The sequence below is a fragment of the Dicentrarchus labrax genome, unplaced genomic scaffold (genome assembly GCF_905237075.1).
Source record: "Dicentrarchus labrax unplaced genomic scaffold, dlabrax2021, whole genome shotgun sequence".
Lineage (NCBI taxonomy): Eukaryota > Metazoa > Chordata > Actinopteri > Moronidae > Dicentrarchus > Dicentrarchus labrax.
The window spans coordinates 16,607,167-16,626,793 of NW_026136724.1; the positions used below are offsets into that span (position 1 = coordinate 16,607,167).

Genomic DNA, 19,627 nt, shown 5'->3' on the forward strand with positions numbered 1-19,627 from the left:
CTGGCAACATATTTCCAAAACATACTTGCTTTAAACTTGTTTCACGGAGCATAAAAATAAAAGTCACTGGAGTAGCTTAACAAATAAAAGACATTTAACACATACAATGTTAAAAACAACCATTTCCTTCATTTTACTTACCCAGTTCGTCAAAGTGCGTTTCGGTGCCATCTTCCTCCAGAACCGAACACACCATCCTGGCCTTAAGGAAGGTGGTCCATTTGTTCACCAGGCTCCGCTGCCCTCCAATGTCGTTCTGGAGACAGAAGCCTCACATAAGCAAGTCGATACCACAAAACATACACTGCTGATTTGTTTAGGCACAGACAAAAGGCACTCACTGGGCACACTCTGGCCACCATAGTGTGGATATTTTTAGTATTTCCGCTGTTATCTGTTAGCCTCTCGCGGAAGAAAAAATACAATTTGGAGTCATTGGGGTCTGTTCCGTCTGGTATCAGGTGGGCATCAATGAAGATTGGCTCTGAATGACAGAAAGAAATAGATGGTGAGTTTAACAGCAATAAAAAAATAAATAAAAAAACAACCTATTTGTGTAAATTAATCAACATATATACACTCAAAATCTTTAGAGAATATTTTTTGTGCTCACCACTAAGCCACTTAGAGTTGTGCTGGTCTGTCCGCACTGCATTTCTCTTGGTCAGGCTCCTGAAGATGGCAGCATCTGTCCCCATGAAGTCAATGTACATGCCTGAGAACAGCTCCTGGTCTAGGGGGAAGTACACACACACACAACAAATCAACAATGTGCTCACATATTTTGTAGAGCCAAAAACCAAAAAAAAGACAGTACTTTTAGAAACGTGCATTTCAGTCTATGGCCGATAAACAACGTTAAGATAGTTGAATGGGTTTACAGTCTGTGTGTGTCCTGCTGCTAATAACAGGCTTCACGCTCTCCACAGCCGCATCATGCTTTTTATCATTCCTTTACTCTCACTTCATCATCCATCAGTTCCAGACCATGTGTTTTGGAGGATGTGGGGCAAGTTAGTGGAGGATTAGGGGTATGTGGCTCGCATCCAAGCTGGCTTGCTAAGGAGCAAGTGTCGACAGCACTCAGTCGGCCACAGAGAGTCCAAAACACGACGATGGGGACATGAAGTGCAGATTTTATCGAGCCCAGACACTGCCTTTGGTTGTCCTCTGAGGCTCTGACTCTCTCACTCAGCTGCCACAGCTTTGCCTTTGACCTCAACTCTATTTGGCAGAGAATCTTCCTTCCTATCCCCTTCGGGTTATTCCACCCCTCCCCTCTGGCTGCCTCCTTGGCATCTCTGCAGGCGTTCACTAGCTGGCAAAGCTGCTGCTGACATGGCCATGCTCAGGTGTCGGAAAGCAGAGCTGAGGGTGCAATGTGTCGCCTTAAGTCGTGTCAACAGCAACCCAACACCCCTCGACCAATCAGAGATCAAGGAGAGAGAATGGGAGAGAGAGCGGGTGCGGCCTGACCTGCCTTAGCCTCTGGTGCTCTGTGTTTTATGTGTATTAAAGTAAAGCTGAAATTTGAATGAAAACAAATTGATAATGGTCCTTTCTGTACAACTGTTGTGGACAGAAAACTGTTTTTATATTTCTTAGTTATGGAATTGTATGAGCTTCAGTTCTGTATGTGGGCGTATCTCATGGCATGGGTCAACTCACATTTCAAGTCTAGTGCAGCTTGCAGTGGTCAACTTTTGTGGCGTGCTACAGACTGCCACACATAATAGCCCTTTACAGAGTAATAGTAATAATATAGGAGTAACAAATGTCCCTGAAAAACAAACTTGGACATTTTACATCATCCAGTTGTTCAATGTCATAAAACCTAAATATAATACAGTATTATATCATAAACACACAGCATTTTTAACCCTCGCGGGATCATCTCTGAAGTCATACAACCCTCTTCAGTTGACCGCTCACTAGTTGTTCCCATGACAATCTTTCCCTTCTCTATCATCCATCCCATATGGCATGAACATGGCAATGGTGAACAATGGCTAAACCAGCTGGTGAACCGTCTGTGAATCCATTGGACTATTTTTAGTGCCCACACAGATACTGCACCAGTCAAACTACAGTATCGGCGTTGTCACGAAAAATAAATAAAAGTTCAAATTAATCTGAATTTTTGGCAATTCCAGGGGTTTTGAAGAGGTAAAAATCACAAAGCTGGAGGTAGGAGGAAGCACCTACTGAGCATGACGGAGACTGTATTCACTTGAGGGTTGAAGGAGCACCTCCCTTTTCCAGATTCGGTCCGGGAGTCAATGTGAAATACTTGTTCCTGTCACAGAGAAAAAAGCGGAAGTCAGAGAATTTGGAGACAGTTTTATATGTTAAATGATTCTGTCTAGTGGCCTCCACCACAATAAAACTGGATGTATGAGTGCAACGAGTGTCCCACAAGGTAGCCCTGCTCACGTTTCTCTCCCTTTTGGTTTTAAGGAAGCACAGAAACGGTCCTGGCTTGGTCTACCTTAACTGGCCCATGTGGGACAGTAAAAAGAACATTCCATTAGGAGGAATTTCCCTGCTAATGTGTTGGATAACTATCTCTCCATTTCAGGTGGAAAGGCTGCCAAGTTTCAACTCCCTCCTGTTGGCGGTCTGGCCGGTCAAAACGCCTCTTACAATAACCTGGGTAAACTATAGAGCTTCCTGTCCTATCCTTATTTAGAGGCTGACCCACAGCGGCGGTGTAACTTTCTTGAATGTGATGAGAGTGACATCAGCTGAGGAGCATTTTTCCAGGAAAATGTGTCCGTCCGCCAAGAAGTTGTGGAGATGGACTGAATCCATCTGGTAGGTTCTGTCATTAACCCCAGTACTTCAAAATGTATCAGTTTTAACAAAGAATTTCTGATGTTGCAATGGATCATTAAAGCCTCCATCTGCTCAAAACTGTGCTTTGTTTACTTCACTTGCATATTTGACCTTCACCGTGAAGAAATATCCCCACTTAAACATGTGTACGCCGTGACATCACACCTAGCTTGGAAGCCAATTCCAGTCGAATGTGCGACTTATAAAAATGTGTTGTGGAAACTCCAGTGAAGTAGGAGACATCTTGCATTAGGGGGTCAAAATCTTGATACAGACCATATTTGTGTATTAATTTGTTTCCAAATCACATAAATTATTAAACAAATCATTAAAATAAAAACATTTTTATATGCCTTAAAAGAGGTCTGGAGGGGATCTTTAAAATAATATTTATAACTGTTCGTATTGATAAACTTCTGACAACGACTGGAGTTATCACACCATATAAAGTTTTACAAGACAAAATATAAGACTAAATGGCTCAGTAATTTATTGCAGTGTATATCTAACAATGCATCCTTAAAGCCCTTTTGATTGCAGTGTATATCTAACAATGCATCCTTAAAGCCCTTTTGAAACATGCAAATTACCTGTCTGTCGCCGCCATCCTATCAAGTTTCTAAACTTTATAACAGTCTGGGGCACATTCTCACGCCAAACGTCCACACTGAGCTTGCTGTCAAGTCCACTCCACTACAGCAGCTTTTTATACTTAACAGATCCCTTTTCTTGAGACACTGACATGTTTGAGATCAGAAGTTGCAAACAGAGCAGTCTGCCTTTCAGACAACCCCCACCAACCCCCTCCCCAAATGACAACAGGCAATGCAGTGCGGGTAGAGCCTGGTTGGGCGCTCTCTGCTTGTTAGCGTTTGGCAGCAGTCGGCAGTCTGTGGTTAAATGTTGTTCACTCAGTGAGCACTTTTCTCCTGGAGGGCTTCCCTGCTCTCACTTACAGAACCGTGTGGCCGGAGATGAGAGCGGCGCCCCCAGGAATCAGCCCTCCATCCCTGACACTAGAGCTCCATTTTCCCCCCTCTTATCCTCAGCATCTTCTCTCATGTGGCATCAAACTGAGTACATAAAAACTTTGCCCATATAAAGTTATGGACTACATGGTGATGCTTGCAAATTCTTAGTAGACCAGTTAAAGAATATGCTAGTGATAGAAACAATGGCTATCTGATGCAGCACATGAATTTGATTTCATTAAGAGAGCGCTGGTTGTCATCCACTATATGCCTTTTGAGTACTTGGTGAGTCTGAATTACAGTAATATTGTACTCCCGCCAGTAGAGAGTAGTATAAAGAATAAAATTGAAATAAAATAATAATAAAATTCTATTCTATTATTGCATCCATCAATCAAAAACATGTTATATTTTCTTTTGAACCTCTAAATAATGGAATAAAATCAGATTTATCAACAAAAGAAACATCCTTTGAGGCATTTTATCACTACCTAATCTCTTACAGAAATATAAAGATTTTTGTTTACTTGCTCTGGGTGGCAGTATTCCCACTACTTTGATTCTCCTGCGCTCAGGGGTGATATTAACTGTCAGCACTAACAGTGCTTTTAGGGATTAACAAAGGGGAAGCGAGTTAGAAGAATTACTGTCCCACGTGAGCAATGAGAACATTAATTACATTACCTCTATTAAGTTAATGTAATTAGGTTTATTTCTGAAATAACCGCAGGGGAACCACAGCATCCATTGCTCATTATGTCCCATCATCAAACACATTATTTTATCTTTAATAATACTACATCCACACATTAAGTACTTACAGTTGAGGATTAGAGGGACAAGATGTTCTTATTTTTTTCACTTTTGAGATGTTAGTGGTGACATTCAGCAGCCTGCACTGCATCCTTTTAGTGAGTTTTAATGAGTGAATAATCTACCAAACACATGTTTTGGTCTCCTCAACAGTTACAGTAATGGCTGTGTTGACCACCATGTCCCCAAAACGTGGTTTATACCATCACAAGTTTGTATATTTAGTGTAATGAATCTGTCATCGTGTTCCCACCTCTGGTCTGCGGCCCCTATTGATGTACACACAGACAGGGCTGTACGCTCCGCTGCCGCACATGAACAGATGAGTTCTGTTGTAAGGCTGCACCACGCGGATGAAGTTCCCACAGCCGTGCTGGAAAAGACAGATAAACAAAAATAGACACGTAAGTTCAGTAGGTGAGAAACAACAATAAACATGTCAGTCCGATTCATTCCAGTTAAATGTCAAACTTATAGTTTATTGATGTAACCTTTTAAAGCAAGACTGTGTTGCTTTGGAGAGAAGAAACAACACATTGTTCCTCTCACAAATGAGATTCTGAATTCATAACCAAATGATCACTTCAATACATTCAATACGTTTTTGCTGCTAGAGCCTTATTTGGTGTGGTATGTGCATATGTCTAGTAGGTTATGACAGCTGATATTATCTAACTGTAGATAAATATTGTTGTATAATGCAGTCAGTTTGCCAACTTTATGACTCTTCTTTGCTCGTGGTATACTGTTAGCAGATTAGCATTATAGCTAAATGCATTATCTCATTTTAACTTGTAGTCACACTGTTCAACAACAGTACCTAACGTTGCTTTAATGTTATTTAACCATTTTTTAAAAATATAGTAACAATATAATAACAATATGAATTGCAGTTGGCAACACTCCTGCAATCCATTTCAACACTTTAGAAAATAATTACTGTTTTCATGTGTTTTGATCTCTGCTATGACACAATGCATTGAAACAGACTGTCAGAGGATAAGTTTTATTTCCTGGTGCACAGCCAAGGTGAACAGAACTTGTTTATCTCTCCTGAAGTATCCTATTCCATATGAGGGAGTAATTCAAACTTATCTCACTTGCTATGACGGTTATACAATCACACGCTCTATGATCAAACAATCCCAGAGCTCACTCGTCTGGTATTAAGGCCGGTGGAAAAAGAGCGTCAGGGGGTATATGTGATATATCTAGGTAAGGCAGATTACTGCTCTCCCTCCATCTCTGCTTTCATTTCCCAAACCCAAACGGCAGCGGCATGAGCGCTGGACTTTGTGGCTAATTAAGCCTGAGCTTGCAGAAAACGAGTGGAGAAAGGAAGCGGGAGAGGAAAGAAGTGGGGAGGAGAGGAGCACGTATCCAGGGAGCCGTCAGGAACTTGGCAGCGGCTGCAGGAATGGCAGCTGCTGCAGCTCACGGACGGTGTACAGCTCCACCGAGAGCTATCGATGAAAAACAACAGAACTTTCACCATCACACGCCTATCTTTGTTATTTATCTGGCTCCTCTTTACTTCCCTCTGTCTCTTTTACTTTCTCCTCATGTTTATCACCCATTCATCTCATCACACCCTCCTTCAGCCCTCACAAGCCCATACGCAGCCTTCGTGACTGTGCTAGATAAACAGCATCCAGCCTCATGGCTGCAAGTTCAAGTGGCGATCACGTTGAGTTTAAAGTGGGGGGCTTTTGAGCCAGCAGCAAACAGACTTAATCAACCTGGCTGGTCTATATTTCCCCTTTGATGCCACCCCCGGGCGCAAACAAAGTGTGGTTGCTCTCTGGAGCCCCGCCTCACTCCAGATTCTATCAGAGAACAGGAACTTAATATATACAGATGAGGAGGGTAACCATAACAGAGGGTCGGGGGCTCTGAATTAAGCGAAGAGACTCATGAGAAAGAAGAGCAACATTATGGAAGAGAGAAAATGAAATATACTGCGGTAAAAAAAAGAAACCGAGAGCTGGAAAAAGTGACCAAGACAAGTGGAAAAAATAGTAAGACAGAAAGAGAAACTGAAATTTTTGAAGAGAAACTGGCAGAGTTCAAAGTGAAAAAAGGGATGACAGATAGAAGAAGGGGCCATTGAGTGGCTCCACACAGAGATGGCTCACCCAAATATTTGTGGGAGCCTGTCTGTGACTCACAGCAGCACAAATCACTCAGTGACTGGAAACAGCTTCTTCTCTATTTCTGCAACAGCGTGTTGTACAAAACCCTGGCTACATTACCCCAGCTGCTGTCAGGGGATGGAGAGATGGTGGAGAATGTAGGACAAACAGGCAGCCCTGGTCGTAGTGTGATGCTTTTTATGGTAACTCGTACTGTTATTTAAAAATCTGGGTTTCAATTTATGTAAAAAGTTGCTTGGGAGGTTTCTTTCACTGCAGTGTCTATAGGTAACTGTGCACGTACTTATGCGCAGAACAACCCAATTAGGGGAAAGAAAGAGGCAGAGGAGGAATCAGTCTTCTGAGTCCTACTGTATGTCTTCATTAAACCTTGTTGCAGCTAACAAGTGTTGCTCAGAATCAGGCCGGGTTATGAAATCTCTGCAGCCCATTTTGCGAGCTTTGATTCTCGTTTATTTTTCTACAGCGCTCCATGGCCCTCCATCCTCCCACGCCTCGCTCTCGTCCTGACAAACTGTGCCTATGCCAGGAGGACTCCGGGCCAGTTGGTGACCCTGCGGACATCTGCTGCCTGCTACACATGTGGTTGGACCTGACACAAACTCACAGATGGGAGAGGGAAATCCCAGGAGGCGGCACGCACAGTTCCGCTGGAGACCCACTTGGAAGAACTTGTTCTGGGAACAGCTGACAAAACCTTCAGTCTACAGAACATCTCAATCATCATGGCAGAAAAGCATGAAGGCTGATCGGATACACTGGTTTTCTATCCTGTCCGTTACCATTAGCAACCTCAGTATTAGCTACTTTTTATGGGGTCCAAAGCAGTATTGGTGTAAGGGACACTGTATATACACAATCACTTGGGTGCTGCAGCTAGATATAAGATGAATGGCGACTATGATGAAGAAATGTCTAGGACTTGATTCCAGTTTCAACAGAATATGTGCAATGAACATGTGTAATGTTATAGTTTCATGCATGCACACACAAATGCACCACCACTTAATCCAAAGTCACTTTAACACTGTGTATCCTACCGGACCAATGCAGACTGGGTGCAAAATGGTTCGGCCCATTACTGCCACTGCTAGGGATTGATATGGAATAGTCCAAGTCGTGACAGAAAGAAGGGAACAATAGGGACAATAGCGGTCTTTGCTAGGTAATGATTTCGATAGATGTGTGCTGATTTTTGGTCACCATCTATTATGGATAAGATGAATAGTATTTAATTAGTACAAGAACATAAGCCTTTGTGATCTGATTCCTATACATTTATATGAGATTATATATAAAAATGTATGTTCATTTTTGCGGTCACTGTGTCTACAGATGGCAATTATGGGATAATATTAATATTTAGTTCATATGCTTGGCTATTGCAACAGTATCACAAGTGGAGAAAAGTCATGAAGTCAGCAAGCTGAATCAGCGTTGTCCCTTTATATGGCAATAGTCACCTAAAATGTGTCCATTATACAGAAATATGCACCCTGAAGCTTGCTAACATTAGCCACCATAAGCTACCAGACCAAGTCAGGCTGTAGAAGTCAAACACCTGAGTGACGATGCATTTTATTGCTATGAATTCAACTTTTTAATTTTACAAGAGGACGAATGTGTCTCACAGACCTTTTACACATGAGATTAAAAAGGCTAAAATCTGCAGTAGAAGGTGTGTTTATCATACATATTGAACAAAAATGTGGTCTTAAAGATGAAACATAAGTATTACATTAAATATCTCCTGTTATTATTAACTATTAGCAGCTTCATGAGCTGACATTAACATCTGTTTCTCCATTTATTTATTATTTCTTTCATTTGTTAGGGTTGAACTATAAAAGGCCAGAAGCAATCCAAGATGAGGGTTTTGAAAAGTTCAGGGTTCTTACTGTAGGGTCCTTTCCTGCCATTTGGCATTCCTCTATCTTGCTTGGAGACGCGGGCCAAAACACCTGGTGGGAAAAAAACAGCACGGCATTTAAATAAGTGACAAGTGGGGGAAGCGAGCCCAGAAAACCAGTAACAGACTGAGAGAGACATAACATGCATTTGCTCACGCTGAGGTGTGATCATATCCTGCTTACACAGACTGAAATCACAGGTAAAATGAGCAAAACAAATGTACTGAAACTTTCAGTTTTGATATAAGTGTCAGTGTCAGTGATTACAGCCAGCTACCGCCTGTGGAAAATGTGCGTTTTTCAAACCTGGGAGAGGTGCTTTAAGGTCTAGCTCGATGAATATATCAAGCAATTTACTGAGTAAAAATGGATGCGGTGCAGCACTCCCTGGGGGAACCTAAATGCTTTCCCATCTGTTTATGCACTTCATGCCTGTCAATTACGCTGAAGATAACTCCTTCACTGCATACCGAATCCGTTATCAGAGAGCTCCAGCATTTTTATGCCTCTTTTGAATAACCCTAAAATTGTTCTGAACGCCGCAAATGTATGGTAATTTACATATCATTGCACAGATTAGAATAATACCACTGCAGCAGTTTTATGATACGCCTTACATACTGCTAAATTTGACAAACATTTAATTTTCTCTTTTGTGGCGGTGAGAGAAAAGAGATGACAGCATTGCGTTAGAAAATGTTAATCACAGACCCTAATAATAAGCATCGGCTGACCTTAAGCGTGCCATGGGTGATGTTGTTGATGTCCATGGAGAGGACATGGTCTTTGCAGCCCACATACATCCTGTCCTGGTCCTCGTCCATCTGCAGGATCCTGTAGTCCATGGCCTTGTCTGATATACTGTAGTGTTCAAAGGACTGGGAGGCCTGCAGGTCTGAGGAGACACACAGAGAAAAAAGAGCAATGAAAGAAAACACATCAATAAGCTTGTTTCCACACTGAGATCAGAAAACGTTCTCTCCTACTCCTACTAAATTAAACTCAAGAGAGACAGCTACGCACAAGCCCACATTAATCTCTCTATGGTCAGAAACAAGATATCTTCAAATTAGGTCTTGATGCATGAGCTCCAAGATTTAAGAGAGATCTCAAAAGAAAACTCAACAAGACTGTAACTTTTAGGATTTGGATGCTGCTCTTTAAACGTGTGCTTCACATAGTAGCCTCACTATTGCAACCTCGAACTGAATCCCTGGTTAGGTATTATTTAGGAATTGTTCTTGTACGACCACTTGGACATTTCTTTTGTTAAATGAAAAAAACAAACAAAAAATATTGGCACCAAAGCTGAGGTATCATACTGACAATAATTCACTATATATGGCCCTATATAATATGCTTAAACTGCATTGTTTAGGTACATTACCAAGTGGAACAGTATACTGCAAGTCACTAAATATAATCATCCTTAACACAACTTCAGTGTATCAGGACGCAGTTAGTACTGTGGATCAAATCAATCAAATATGTCTCCAGAATCCATTTTGTATGTGATACCCTCATTGCTCTTTATCAAATACTAGTGATCCCAAAATGATATTAAATTAAAATGTTTCCATTTTCAGACATCTGAATTAATTATCTGAATTAACATTATTGGCAGAGACACTTAATGACCACAGAATAAATCGCCCATGAAATTCATCTCACTATGATTTGTTGCTAAAGATACTTCACATTCACTTAACTTTCTTCCAGTCTAATTGAAGAGAAGCTGTGAGTACATGTTTGGGGGCGATACAGTGTATACTGGATGAAAAAGTCTTCCTGCAGAGTCTCTTCGACTCATTAAAAGCGCACATTGTTCGCACACACACGAAGTAAACATTCTCAGACAGTTATTTTCAGCCTATTTGCTCCAGAGATTGAGAACTCTCAACCATACCATCAAAGACCTTCACTGTTGAAGCCAAACTCATGCATATTTATCACTTTTTCAATCTGCACTGAGAGCATGGGCTGTGGGGGGGCAATGTAGATCTACACCCTCCACTTCCTCGCCTCCATTGACCCTCTCTGAGCTCTTTTTTGTATTCCCTCCTGTAATCAACAAACAGGTTGCCTGTGCTTTTGTCTCAATGCCTTGGGCTAAAGTCACATTTTCATTATTGTGTGACATACGCTTTTGAGTCTGGGGCCTTTTATCTTGAAGGAAAGCGGCTTTTCTGTGGCACCACTCGCTCTGATCACAGGCTGTTGTTTGGCACGTTCGCCATGTAAAGGCTGGAGTGTTTAACTTTAAATAAAGACAGGTTAACCACTTCAGTCGCAGGCGAGTTTCCCACGACTCTTCACTCTCTACATACAGCGTGTTTAGGTAAATTGCCTTATATGGCTCACGTCTTGAAGTGAGAGCAGGGTATTTTCGGGCATTGTATCATCCAAGGCGAGAGCATCATCTAGCCGCTAATGAGGAACATATAGAAATGCGACTCTGTTTTCACCACACTTGCCAGAAACAAAATTAAAAGTGAAACCTCCTGTCAGCAGATGTGTGTTTAATAAAGGGAAACTTTTTTAAAGAGAGATCACATCAGCCTGCTGCTTCAAAGGTAGGAGATAGCATCGCAGAAAGCATCACAGAGAGCTCTGTGCAAAGGCAATATTTTCCTAACGCTGAAAAGGCTTAAGATGTTACAGGCTTTGCTCTGCCAGAGTGTGAGCCACCAAGGGTGAAAGACTCACTAACAGCTAATTAAAAACATGCAGGGCTCAAAATTTGACCAAAAAAAGAAAAGATGTATCTTCCCAAAAATAGGTCCTTGGAGGTAATTCAGGAAACCCTTTTAAATCACAATACTCTACCTCATGCTTAAGGTGGCAGCTCCCATTAAACATGCAGATGTTTACAATGGATGGTCTGGGCAGAGGTTCTAGTTTTTACAGTCCTACATTATGGCCCATACAGGCGGAAATAATCTCAGTGGTTGAGTTAAACCTTGGTGGGTGGAAGCCCAAGAACCACAGCTTTTTACGTTGTGTAAGATTGAGGTGAAGTCCTGTGAAAAGGGAAAGTTGAGGCTTTCTTTCTACTAGCAAAAAAAATTGCAACTATATCAAGATTTCAAGCTAAAGTTTAGTTAAACCAAGCCTTAGTTGCTTTAGGATAAGCCAGTTTATAGGGCACAATCTAGGAGCAGGCTAAATGACGTTTAAATTAAATAGTAAATTAACAATATCACTGACATTGTAGGTCATTGTGATTTGACTGCTGTTTCCTGTTTGAATAAGCCAACTAGATAATGCTAGAATAGCAATGGCCAACGGCTGCTTGTACTGTAGGCATTTGCCATTATTTTGATAAAAGAATAAAACATTTTATCAGCAGTTTGCTCAATGAGCCTTACCCAGGAAGAGTGTGAGCTAGCCTAGCTGTAGCAGTGAGTTTTTGTTCATCAGCTATTCAATTCATTCATCAAGTCACCTAACAATCAAATGCTCATTACCGATTTATCATGCAAGAATAGAAATGTAGCTATAAAATTTCAAAATACAAATTTAAGATAAGTGGTCATAACAGAATTTGCAGCAATGTCTTTGAGTTTTGTCAAAAGTCTCAAAATATGTCAATGCCTGTTTAAAGGATAACCAAGATTTTGTTTTGATTAAATATAAAAACATTCACACCAAAATAATCTAATTAAAGATTAAATGTTACATATCTGTAGTAATTCAACATAAAAATAAACTGGTTGCTTACAGGTACATTTGCTAGCACAAGCCAATGCTGCCATAGTTAAGAATGGGAAATTAAAACCACCAACAATTCAATTCAATTGAATTTTATTTGTATAGTGCCAATTCATAACAGAAGTTATCTCAGGACACTTTTCAAATAGAGCAGATCTAGACCGAACTCTTTATAACAACAACAGAGTGCTCTGTCTTTAAAAGATTAAGCTTAGTTTTGAATACTGTATTTTTAATGGCCAAAAATGATTTATGCCACTCAAGATTGTTTAATTCTGAGGTTCCCTAACTTTTAAGATCCCCCTCACTCTTAACTGACTTCGACATAATGGTAAACTCCTGTTTCTTTAACTCACCACAACATTCCACAAGGAGAACCAAATTGTTCAGAGGGGTGCGGTGCGGGTGAAATAACTGTTTAATATTATGGTGAACTATTGTATTGTTTAATCAGTGGGGGGGAAATAAGAGACTTTCATTTTACGTCGTGAGGGTGTAAGGCCAGTTAAGCCCCGGTGCTGTGATGGGATGCATTGAGGGTGTGTCACATAGATCCACCTCATCTGCTGAGAGTCAAACTGAAACCCTCTGGAGCCTGCATACCTTTGGATCCAGTATCTCCTCAGTGCGCTGCTTTCAATCTCACACAAACATATGAGTCGTGCCTGCACTGCGGCAGAACTGTAGACCTACATCAAAAGTTCACAATGCCAGATGGTGCACCTGCTCCATCAGGGAGAGAGGGGGCTCGCTTTGAACAATCGTCAAGGTTTTTCAGAGTCATTGAATATATGCACTGGGACCAAATGTTTACAGAATCAATGCCAGCTCATAACTTTCATATGATGTCTTTGTAAACTGATGCTGCAACTACTAAAGCCTCAGTGGCATCCACAAGCTCACAGTTTTCAAAATTAGACGTTGGGAATGACACTTTATCAAAACAGAAAACAATAGTTGGAACATAACTGTTTTTGGTTTTCGTGTCTGTGATGAAGAAATCCTCTGGCCACATGTGGTTCATTAGTTGCAAGTTTATATGCATTCCTCATTGTTGAGATCACACAACTTCCCCCAGAGGGAAGAGTGTCAAAACTGTTTGTGGACATCATTACTCCGGCATTGTCGAGCAGCTTATTGCGGACAGTGTTGTGTTTTTTGGGATGCAGATTAAAGCACTTTGTGGATGCTGAAGGATAGAACAATAGATAACTGGAAAAAAAGACCTGTCTGCGGTTTTAGGGGTGATATTTGGTGCAAAGATACAAAGCTGGGGCGAACACAAATAATAGTAGGACAGGGAAAAGATGATGTAATGTGAGTGATGAAATGTCTTATTCTGTGTTGTTTTGTCTTTCTTGCTGCTGTCCTCGTTGCAGGTGGAGACAAGAGAAAGAGGAAGCACTGACAGTTGGTGGGTTTTCTATTATGTATGTGGGCAAGTGGCCCTTACACCTCCCCATGGACCTCACAGCAGTCCCCAGTGTCCAGCCTTTGACTTCGGGCTTTGACCCATAGTCCCCTATTGGTTGGATGGCAGATCGATGGGGATACAATCCACCCTGATCCATGCGATGGACAGTGGGGTTAGTGGAAAAGGGCAAGGTGGCGACTGGAGAGCTGAGACTTTCTTTCCCTTTGATGTGTTTTTTAGTGTGAAGTGGTCAAGCGGAAGCAGCACAAAAGCCTTTTGTTGAACCAGCAGTCATTCAATATTAAATAGCAGGTTGCTTTCTCTGCTGCAGAAGAAACTGTTAGCCGAAATCATTCCTCACATGTTAAGGGATGGGCTGTGGTGCAAAGGAATAGGAAATATCTAGGAGATAAAAGATATCCTGAAACAATTTTTCAATAATTTGTTCATTATTTAAAAGGAGTGGTACTATAATTTAGTGTTGTACTGTCAGTAGATTAAAAGAAGAAATCAAAATCAAAATATCCTTTTAATCCCTACTTTGGCTCAAGCTAAACTCTATGGATTCTAACTCTATGCCATGTTTCTACTGTAACCCAGAACGGACAAACCAAACACTCTAAATAGTGCCTTTCACATATTTTTGAGTTTCATGGCCTTCACACTGTTCCTTCAAGTGATTAATTAATAATTAAAGCAATCAATATGCAGCTCTGGACCAAAGTCAGATATACAGAGGTTGTCTAGTGTCGTGACAGGTAGCCTGATGACTGCACATTCATCTTTAAACATGAATGTCATGTCAATTGATCCACGGCCAGACACCCTTTTTGGAGAATTAAATTAACTATACAACCCTTTGATTCAAGATAGCAGACCGTACCTTTTGTTTGTGCTGTCACTACAGCTCTGAAGAACAGATATCTGAAGAAACTACAAGCTGTGATCACTGTGGCGGGCTAATTCAGCCTTCTGTAAACCGTGAGAGAATTGATTGTTCATGGGCACAGGCTCCAGAGAGAGGCAGCAAGTCTCAAAGAGTAAAAAAAAAAGGAAAAAGAACATCCTCTTTTATGTGATTGCGGTGAAAAGCAAAGTAGAAATAGAAAAAAATGTGGGCTACAGGAAGGGACCTGTCATTGTGCCCCTATTTGTATGGCAGCAATTAAAGTGCAGAGGAGATTGCAGTGCTCACTTTGCTGCTTTTCTGCTTTTTTCAGTTGTGATTATATACCCAGGAGAGGAAAGGCAACAACCACAAGGAAGCTTCACTCAGGTTTTCAACCCATAAGACTTTCTGACAGACTTGGCGTCCATAATTGTTTGCCTGATCAAATAACCGAGTTTTACAGCAATGCCTCCAGCAGTAAACAACGCTTCCATGGTTCTGGTTTTGGATGTCCATACAAGGAGCTGTTTGTTGTAATGCAGCATCGTAAAAATTAGAGATTCACAGTGGCTGGAAAGTATTTGGGATCTTTATGAGAGAGGCAACTGTAGTTTTGGACCGCCTGTGACTGAGGTTTTAGAACCCGGTGCCAACCGACTGTGCTGGTGTCACTTCAACAGCCTTTGGGTTTTCTTCTTCTAATTTGATGGGAGATAGAGGTGTGAGAACATGAAGGAAACAGTGTGGCATCATAGGTTAATGTGAAGGGAGAAAATTGGTTAAGACTGAAAAACACTGCTGTAATTTGTAAGATCATCCTGCTGCTTGCCAAATGAGGGAGTCACCTCATGAAAATCCATCTGTGGAGACTTTTCTGTCTACATGAAAAGGTGATAAAATCAGCATGGGGAAACAATATGGGATTATTTTGTCAGAACATTAGCTTAACCCTTGTGAAGCACGGATGAACAGCTTTCACCAAATTGACTGGGTGTCTGGAGTGTTGGGTTTTTTGATTAACACCGGCGTCTGAACACAAGCCAAAAGGTCCCTGCAACTAATTAACACTTCAGGGTTGGACAGTGGACCAATTACAAACCAACCTTGGTGTCTCCCATGCAAATCAACTCTCATCAATTGGCTTTGTACCTGAAAGGCCAGCATGAATAAATTAACTCCATGCTAATGAGGCTTGCTTTCCATTCAGTTCGAGGAGAACCTGTTCCGTGGTTGTCAGGGGCAGCCGGTGGGAGGACACCAATCACCCGTCTTGATAAATATTGAAGCAGGGGCTTATACCGCCCCCTTGCAATTCATGTCTGCTCACAAGATGGAGTGGGTTTCATCACGGAGGCCTGACTTCAAACCTGGTGCCAAATACCATTGTCAGGACAATGCTAAGAGCTCTTCGGGTTCAGTTCTGGATGACTGCACTTACCTAACACAGCGTTGGCCCACTCACACATACTGCGCCAGTAAAAGACGTTATCCTGGCAACTGACAGGCCCCTCTAGAGATAAAAAATGGCTGTTGCCCGAATTGGACGGCCATTGGGGACTTGCCTGATGGTATACAGTAATGACTGGTGGCATATACATATGTCAGTTAAGGTGCCGTTCCAGTGGAGACCACCCAGGACGTCTTGCGCTGGCTGACAGAGTCGTCCGATTGTCTGTCCAAGAGACATACTCCACATTCTCAGGCAGGCTGTGCTCAGCACTCAAAATGCGAACAGCATGCACAAACTTACTGTACTGCAACTACTTGTCATGGACAGACGCCAGCGTTGGCTCAGAGAGGGAAGACTTTATATCTCTTATGGCTCATTCATTTTCTGATTGTTGTCTGTCGACAATTATCTATATCCAGACATTCATAATGGGAATCATATGGCTGGACAGAATGCCTGAGCTCTTATGTATGCCTTCTCTCATGCCGCATCTAAATATGACATGTGAGCCTGGAGTGTATTTTCTCCCTTGGCTACGTGTGTGTGTTTGTGCAGAGTGATGTTATCCAGCACCAATGTCAACTGCTGGTTTCATTGCACGGCTGACCTGCTAAGGTGTTGGCTAATATTCCCCGTAGGAGCCGAAACTTGAGATGACAACCTGTCTATCACGCTGCCCCACCAGCCAGCTAGTTTGCGTTTCCAATGCTCTAATTAGCACCTGGCCTCCCCTTCACATGTCACCGGCAGCCGCTCCTTCGCATAAAACCAACCCGTACCACCAGCCACCCCGCCTTTTAGTCATGACCTCTCACCTGCCCACACTGGGAGCCTCTAGTTACTGCTCACATCCAGGAGACAGTAAATCTGTGATTTAACAGTCAGGGAGGCTCTCGTAGAGACTCTCAGAGCGAGGGGAGGCTTGCAGGAGATATGGGTCAGAGGATTCTCAAAGTTGATCTGTTTACTGGTCATGGAGGATGGAAAAAAGAAAAAAAGGAAAAATCTCAACCAGGTGGGACTCTTCTCTGCCATCTTTCAAGACTGAAACTGTGTCAGGCTGAAAAAGCTTTCCTCAGTGACATGATGTCGCTGAGGTCGAGTGATTGTTCCTGTGTTATTGAGTGAAGGTAAAGATCTGTAGTGAGGGCAACAATGACAAATGCACCTGTTAAAACTTTTGCAGTTGGATGTCGACTCCAAGAAAAGAACGTGTACACATTCTTTTGTTTCAGGTGCTTAAAGAAAATCTGTTCAAGTCAAGTCATAAAACATTTCCAGTAATGGAAAAGGAATCTGTCTTAAGGCTTAATCCAGAGATAGTAAATGCCTTTTTACCCCTGCAATATTAAGCATTGCTCAGTGGATGGAAAAGCTCCAGTATGAGAGCAGTTCAATTCAATAACCGAAGCTTACAAATATGCTACACAACAATGGACTGAGTACCAATAAACTTGCACAAACAGTTACAGGAGAAGAATAGGTCATTGATTTGTGATCATGCCAACCTACGACCCAAGGATTTTTCCAGTTGACCTTGGCTATCCTTGAAGAGATACTGTCTTTGTTCGTATTGATGGCTATTGATTACCTTTCAACATGTTGAGGTGGAGGAATAATAAAACATTCAACAGGGCTAGCAAGGTCAGCCGCCGCAATGGCTAAACACAGAGAGACAGGCAGAGAAAGGCAGGCTGACAGAGGAGCTGTCAAACATCTCACATACTGTCAGCCCCAAGGCGGTGCAAGCTGGAGCTCACCGCACTCGCTAACCCTCCTGCAGAAAATGTCCATGCTGCAACTCAGGTAATTAGTTGGACATCCTAGGACAAGAGTCTGGGGTAATGCATACACACAAAGAAACAGTTCTCCTCATGCCGCAGCATTCAGGTTCAGAGAACACACACACACGCATGCTCCGTTAACCTATAGCTATTTGTAGCATGTCTCTGTGTGCTGCTGCCGACAGCTTTGACAGGCCTATGCTTTGCCCAGCCAATAATTCCCCATAATCACAGAGCATCACTGATTTTACTTCACAGGCTTTATTATATCTACCACAGGAAAGTGGCGATGCTAATGTGCAGGTCTAATGTAAAACAGAGACAGGAAGCTGTCCTACGCTAGAGAAGAATGAACCTTTGGGGCACAGACAGACATCCTGGCCTGCTTCTGGCTACTTGTCAGCATTGATCTTTGACATTTTGACCTTAGTTGACCCCCAAAAACTACACATGCCATTACCCACATAATTCTGGTGTCTGTGTAGCTGAATGATCATGTCACAGGCCATTTAAAGACATTTCCATAAAATCCTTAAAAAAGTAAGATTTATCAGAAGCAGTTAAACTTAGATAAGATAATAAGACCCTATGAATGAAATTGTCCTTCCACTTATATTGGATTTAAATAATGTAATATTAGGTGAGACTACCTAGGCAAGATGGTCCTGGTTTTCTTGACCTTCGGGGTATTTGAGGTATTCACTCAACAAAATATCTTGTAGATTTTGTTCCATAACTTACAAAGCTAGAAAACCACAACAATGATTCAGCAAAAAAGTTTTGCCACTGAAATGCAATCAAGTCAAAGGAATGCACTTTCAGGCACTTACCACAGACAAACATACACTTTCTCCAGCAGACGCTTCTGCAAACCCTCACCACCAAGTAAACATCCTCAACAGACCGACCTCCACCTACAGTGTATGTACACTATCATTGCTGTATGAATAATGGGGGGTGAGTGGAAGTAGTAATGAGGCATGATAAAAGTGAGGAGGGATTTGGTGTATCCGCTCTCTGATGCCTGGTTCCTGGTCTCCACGCCTGGTTCTGTTCAGGCTGTGAATGAAGCCCATGTGGCTCATACATACCAGTGTGAGGGAGTGCTCATTAAACTACAGATACCATCTTAATCAATCTCCTGTATGTCTCGGCCAGGCTCTCAGCCAAGCGTGTGTGCAAAATTTACATTATCCACGCAAAAAGCCAGCAAGGGCTCGCTCGCTTTCAAATAAACATCTTTCGCGGTTTGACATACATACTGTATATATTTCTAAGTTAATACTGTATTGAATACTGGAGTTTTGCCAGAACAGGGTGAGGAACACTGATGAGGTTAAATGATCCTGATCATAAACACAGACCAGTGCCCCAACTGCCAACTGAAGAGATAAATGAGGCTGAATTAGTGATCCCACCATTCCTGGAATGGCATTTTGGCAACATTGAGGCCAAACTCTGATACAGTAGCTGAACCAATAAGCAACATATTAAATGTACTGTGTTTCTCAGTATTAGTATTACTCTTAATCCAGTTTACAGCACATGAACGCAATGTGAGTGTTCCTGTATGTTAATGCTTGCAAGTGGTAATGGGGTCAAGTTAATACTGTGCGGTATTAATGGTAGAACTTTTTAACTTCTTAAACAGCACATTAATGTCCTTGATGTAGTATTTTTTCTGAAAAAATGTATAT

The 19,627-nt window shown here is 41.8% G+C and overlaps 1 protein-coding gene across 1 annotated transcript in view; it reads right to left on the reverse strand.

Annotated features, from left to right (window-relative positions):
* Positions 1-19,627, reverse strand: part of sema3c (sema domain, immunoglobulin domain (Ig), short basic domain, secreted, (semaphorin) 3C) — a 40,065-nt gene that overhangs the window by 12,662 nt on the left and 7,776 nt on the right. Inside the window, exons 3-9 of the mRNA XM_051392397.1 lie at positions 9,417-9,577; positions 8,671-8,733; positions 4,873-4,992; positions 2,206-2,296; positions 614-733; positions 342-484; positions 142-256 (exon numbers count right to left, since the gene is read on the reverse strand). Coding sequence (XP_051248357.1) covers positions 142-256; positions 342-484; positions 614-733; positions 2,206-2,296; positions 4,873-4,992; positions 8,671-8,733; positions 9,417-9,577 — 813 coding nt within the window. The remainder of the gene's footprint in view (positions 1-141; positions 257-341; positions 485-613; positions 734-2,205; positions 2,297-4,872; positions 4,993-8,670; positions 8,734-9,416; positions 9,578-19,627) is intronic.